Below are 6,124 nucleotides of genomic sequence, written 5' to 3'. Positions count from 1 at the left end.
AAAAAAAAAAAAAAAAAAAAAAAAAAAAAAAAAGAAAACAAGCAGATTACCAAGGCAAGGTAATACAAATGTAAATTAGACTTTCAACTGGCTATAGGTGTAAAAACGGAGACAGAACACCTATTATCCCCTGGCACCCTCTGGAATAGAAGAGATTAGGGATAAAGACAGAAAGATTAGAAGTGTCTGGAAGAAAGGTAGACAGACAAAGAGGAAGAGAAAAATGGCCTGTTTAGAACCAGGACTGTACTTTCTGGGCACTGGGCTGGCATGTGGATGAAATGCCACCTGGAGAGAGAGAGAGCAAAGATGCTGAAGCAAGGGGCCAGGCAGAAAGGCAGATGCAGCCGGCCCAGCAGTGAGGAGGCACAAGCTCAGGTGCCTCCAAGAGTCAGGAGGTAAGATAAACAATAGTGGCTATTCTCGTAGATGCCTTCCTGCAGAAAGGTAGGCAGATTAAAAAATGTTTAAAACATCCCTACAGCCAAATCAAACAAGTCTAAGAAACGATTCCAGAGGAGAATCAGAAAGATAGCTGCTTTCCTTCTCCCTTAGACTATCGAGCAGAATTATTAATATGATGTTCAAGGGCTGCATGATCCCTACAAACACAGCTGACTCTTTGCCACCAGTAAGACACTCCCCATCCCCTACCCCTTCCATACTTTTCCTATCCTGCAGCTTCATCCTCCAGGAACCCTCCCTGATTCCCTAGGGTCTCTCTGTGACATGCTCTTAAAACACCCTGGACTCCTGCTTCACAACCCTTTCCTGATTGAATCAAATAGGTTTTCACTGAGATTCTGTTCCCACTATAAGAAGATAAACACTTTGAGGGCAGAGACTTTGTTCTTATTAAATCCCCAGTATCCCAAGACTCACTCTGCCTGGTACATATTTGAGGTTCAAACTATGTGCTGAATGAATGATTCAGTCAAACAGATAAACAATGAGTTAAGGCCGGGTGTGGTGGCTTGCACCTACAATCCCAGCACTTTGGGAGGCCGTGGTGGGAGGATCACGAGGTCAGGAGATGGCGACCATTCTGGCTAACACGGTGAAACCCCGTCTCTACTAAAAATACAAAAAAAAAAAAAAAAAAAGTCGGGCATGGTGGCAGGCATCTGTAGTTCCAGACACTTGGGAGGCTGAGGCAGGGGAATGGCGTGATGCTGGGAGGCGGAGCTTGCAGTAAGCCGAGATCATGCCACTGTGCTCCAGCCTGGGTGACAGAGCGAGACTGCTTCAAAAAAAGAAAAGAGTTAAACAAGTAATGAATAAAAACTGGCATAATATATCTAGAATGTAAGACCAAGGTAGGTGCTGGGATTATTTTTAGCATAAAAGAGAAGGGGAGAGTCGAGCACGGTAGCTCATGCCTATAATCTCAGCACTTTGGGAAGCAGAGGCAGAAGCCAGAAGTTTGGGATCAGCCTAGGCAACATACTGAAACCCTGTCTCTACTACCAAAAAAAAAAACACACAAAAAACAAAACTGCTTTTAGGCACAGTGGCTCACGCCTGTAATCCCAACATTTTGGAAGGTCAAGGCCAGTGTATCAGTAGATTACTTGAGGCCAAGAATTCAAGACCAGCCTGGGCAACATGGCAAAACTTCATCTCTGCAAAAAGCCAGGGGTGTTGACACGTGCCTGTAATCCCAGCTACTCAGGAGGCTGCAGTGGGAGGGTCACTTAAGCCCAGGAAGTTGAGGCTGCAGTGAGCCACGATCGTGCCACTGCACTCCAGCCTGGGCAACAGAGTGAGACCCTGTTGCAAATAAATAAATAAACAAAAAAATCAGCCTGGCGTGATGACACATGCCTGTAATCCCAGCTACTCAGGGGGCAGAGATAGGAGGAGTGCTTGAGTCCAGGAGGTTGAGGTTGCAGTGAGCCATGATCGTGCCACTGTACTCTAGCCTGGGCAACAGAGTGAGATTCTGTCTAAATAAATAAATAAAGAGAGAAAGGGCAAATAGGGCAAGTCCTCGTGGAGCCAAGAGACAGCCTGAAGCAGGGCCCGAGGGACCACCTGGTCAAACCAACTATCATATGGCCCAGTGAACTTGCCAACGAAAATCGTCTTTTACATTTTTTTTTTGTTTGTTTTCTTGAGACAGAGTATTGCTCTTGTTGCCCAGGCGGGAGTGCAATGGCGTGATCTTGGCTCACTGCAACCTCCACCTCCCGGGTTCAAGCAGTTCCCCTGCCTCAGCCTCTCGGGTAGCTGGGACTACAGGTAAGCACCAACACATCCAGATAATTTTGATATTTTCAGTAGAGACGGGGTTTCACCATGTTGGCCAGACTGGTCTGGAACTCCTGACCTCAAGTGATCCACCCACCACGGCCTCCCAAAGTGCTGGGATTACAGGCGTGAGCCACCACACCCGGCCGGAACAATGATATTTTATAACACACACGAGTTATTTGAAATTCCTATTTTGGGATCCATAGATAAAGTTTTATTGGAACACAGCTACATTCATTTGTTTACCTATCATCCAGGGCTGCTTTCATGCTGCGACAGTAGAGCTGAGTGGCTGGCACAGAGACCACATGACCCTCAAAGCCTAACTACTGGCTACGTGGCCCTTTACAGAAAAAGTTCACTGACCCCTGGCCTGGAGTCTCCATGGGATCACTATATCCCAGAACCCATAAGAAAGCTCCCACCAGTGGCATTTGCTAAATTCTGAGTCCCAGAAAAAAAGCTGCCAGACACTGTCTATTGATATAAATGTGACTTAAACATCCATTAATAGAATGCTGGTGAAATTAATAGCATACCCACGCAATGGATTACTACATCGCTGTTTAAAAGAATGAGTTAGACTGAAATGTACAAAGTATAGAAAGATGTCCACATACACTGTCAAAGTAATTTAAAGGACAACATAGACAATATTTTCCAAATTACTTTAAAAGAATAAATGCACATATGTTTAAAAGGTGAGACCAGGGATTATTTTTTATTTCAAATCCTTTTGTACTTACTGAATTTTTTACCCTGAGAATAAACTCTTCTCTAACTTAAAAAAAGATAAAGATGCTGACATTCAGAAAGCCATTTTCCCCCATGCCCCTTTGCAATAGAGTAGGTTAGTTGAGACAATAATGGATCCAAATGATTCATATCCCCTGGCAACCTGACATTCCAAAAATCTGGATCCAATGTTGTCCCAAATAACTGATGATCTCATGATCCTACGGTCCAAATTCTGTGTTTTGCATACATAGACACACTCTTCTCCGAAACTTCAAGTCTTCGGTAACAGTGCAAAGCTGTTCATGTGTTTGTTTTGAGGAAGTGTAAGATTAGAATGGTTAGAAATAGTCTTACTTCCCTTTTCCTAGAAACTTCATTACCTCTTCCACTAGATCACCCCTCTTGAGCCTGCAGAAGGTCAGGTTGCCAGGGGATACGAATAAACCAACTGCCCTCTTTGTGTGTCTGCTAAACAGTAGCTGGCTCCCCTGTCACTAGGAGCCCCTCCTGGTGCAGGCTTATAATCATCAGCTGTAGTAACGATACTCACAGGTGGGAAGGGGTGGTCATGTAGTCAGGTGGCCACAGAGGAGTGAGAGGCCAAGGCTGAGCCAGCAGGTGGATTTGGGTAGGAGTTTCGTCTTCTGCCTCGGCACGCATGTCTATGATCCCCACTAAATCTAACTTTGCTTGGTTTAAATCCTCTCAGTTCTTTCATGGTAATTTCTTTTTTTTTTTTTTTTCCTTGAGACGGAGTCTCGCTCTGTCACCCAGGCTGGAGTGCAGTGGTGCGATCTCGGCTCACTGTAAGCTCCACCTCTCGGGTTCACACCATTCTCCTGTCTCAGCCTCCAGAGTAGCTGGAACTACAGGCGCCCGCCACCTCGCCCGGCTAATTTTTTGTATGTTTAGTAGAGACGGGGTTTCACTGTGTGAGCTAGGAAGGTCTCGATCTCCTGACCTCGTGATCCACCCGCCTCGGCCTCCCAAAGTGCTGGGATTACAGGCGTGAGCCACCACGCCCAGCCTCTCATGGTAATTTCTTTGGGGAGTCATGGAGGTCAAGACACAGCTCTGTTTAGCTGGTTTGCCCTGTCCTGCCCTGCCCAAGACCACAGCCTGCAATAGTGCCCTCTATTCACCTTGTTACAGAACCTGCCACGCGGTGCACTCCCTTTTACAGACCATCTACGGCCAACTCCTGGGGATCCTGGGGTCATTTGAAGTCCCAGGAGGTCTCTAATGATTGGGGGCATTGAGGTGTGGTCCTATTCAACTCAGAAATGCACGTGGAAACTGTACTATTTGATGGTACAGTACCCCCAGCATTTCCCAAACAACATCCGGAGAAACACCAGCCAGTGAGATACTTAAGGAAAAAGATGATGTTGTAGTGAAATTAGGGAAACCTCGCATTTGCAATCCCCATTTTGAAGCTTCAAGATCATTCAAACCTTCCAAATTCCAAGAGATCATGCAGTGGCTTCGCCTCATTCATTTTACCCAAACCAGCTGTTGACCACAGAACCTTTTGACCACAGAACCTTTTGACCACAGAACCTTTTGACCACAGAACCTTTTGAGATATCTTTGAGCAAACACACCCCCAGACGAAGAGGTTGGGTTTAACACAGATACCCAGGGTGGACGTGAGGGTCCAAGGAGGACTCAAACCATTAAGGGCAGCCTTCTTTCCAAGATACTCCCAGAACTACACACCCAGACGTGCACCCCTACCACCCAGCATGGTGGGAGGAGTCAGACCCTGCAGGCCCTGAGCATAGACTTAAGAAGAAAAAGCCCCCAAACAGAGAGGTGAAGAAGGGTGAAAAAACCTGCCCCTCTAGACAGCCTAAACGCCAGGGGGTCGGTGCAGGATGCTCCCCCAAGCGGCACTCACCATTGGTGGTCGTGTTGACATAGTACCGCCGGCCCTGAGGTGACAGGTAGCTTTGCCAGCCAGGTGGAAGGATGACCGTCTGGCTTTCTTCTCCCGGCGGCGGGGGAACCATTCCAGGCTTCTGTCGGAGGAGAAAGAGAAGGTCACACCCATTTGGCATTTTTGCAAGAGTTTTAAACCAGCAAGGCAGAGGCTGATGAATTCACCCTAGAGTAGCTTGACATTGGGAAGTCTGTGGCCCACAAACCCCTGAGGTCAGAGGCAGCACACACGTAATCTCAGGGGTTGCATGAGCGGTGAGGAGCACCTGAGCTTTCAGAGCCCCTGCACAGGGGACAGCTCCCCTGGGAGCAGAGAGAAAAATGCCATTCAGCTAATGGAGCTGGACTTTCTCCACGGCCCCCTACAAAATCACTCACAGGGTGCTGGGCTTGCAAAGGGGCCCTGTCACTCTACCAGCTCCCACTGTGAAATCTGAAGTCTGAAATTCCCAGACCACAAAGCACAGCAGCAGACAAGGCCCCAGGCTTGCTTTGCAAACCTAGCAGAAGTAATTAATGCAAGTCATCCCACAGCGAGATGCAAAACATTCTATAATAATGCTGAGAATCCATGAAGAGCTGGATGGAGCTTCTCTCGCCAAGGGTCCAGATCACTCTGGCAAAAAGAACTAGGACTCGGAGACAGAAAAGACGCTGACTTCCCATTGTATGCACTTATGTGAGGTTTAATTCTTTCAACCATGTATAGAGTTACTTTTCGTTAAAAAACAAATCAGAGAAAAATGTATATGACATATAAAGAAACTAGATATCGAGTAGACACATAATAAAAAAAACAGCCATGGCTGGGCGCAGTGGCTCATGACTGTAATCCCAGCACTTTGGGAGGCCAAGGCGGGTGGATTGTCTGAGCTCAGGAGTTTGCGACCAGCCTGGGCAACACGGTGAAACTCCATCTCTACTAAAAATACAAACAATTAGCCAGGCGTGGTGGGGTGTGCCTGTAGTTCTAGCTACTCTGGAGGCTGAGGCAGGAGAAGTGCTTGAACCTAGCAGGTAGAGGTTGCAGTGAGCAGAGATCGCACCACTGCAACTCCAGCCTGGGCAACAGAGCAAGACTCCATCTCAAAACAAACAAAAATAAAACAAACAAACAAACAGCCATGATCTCTGGGTGTTGGGATTACAGGCTATTATTATTATTATTATTATTTTTTTTTTTTTTTTTTTT

General features: G+C 46.7%; 1 protein-coding gene across 5 annotated transcripts in view; it reads right to left on the bottom strand.

Annotated features, from left to right (window-relative positions):
- GAS7 (growth arrest specific 7) overlaps positions 1–6,124 on the bottom strand; it is a 304,840-nt gene that overhangs the window by 115,435 nt on the left and 183,281 nt on the right. For all 5 annotated transcript variants that reach the window (XM_017849222.1, XM_017849227.1, XM_017849226.1 and 2 more), the window contains exon 2: positions 4,892–5,012. In XM_017849222.1, coding sequence (XP_017704711.1) covers positions 4,892–5,012 — 121 coding nt within the window. The remainder of the gene's footprint in view (positions 1–4,891; positions 5,013–6,124) is intronic.

The sequence above is a fragment of the Rhinopithecus bieti genome, unplaced genomic scaffold (genome assembly GCF_001698545.2).
Source record: "Rhinopithecus bieti isolate Rb0 unplaced genomic scaffold, ASM169854v2 scaffold_31527, whole genome shotgun sequence".
Classification (NCBI taxonomy): domain Eukaryota; kingdom Metazoa; phylum Chordata; class Mammalia; order Primates; family Cercopithecidae; genus Rhinopithecus; species Rhinopithecus bieti.
Note: the sequence above shows the minus strand (reverse complement) of the source record. Positions and strands in the feature narration are given on the sequence as shown.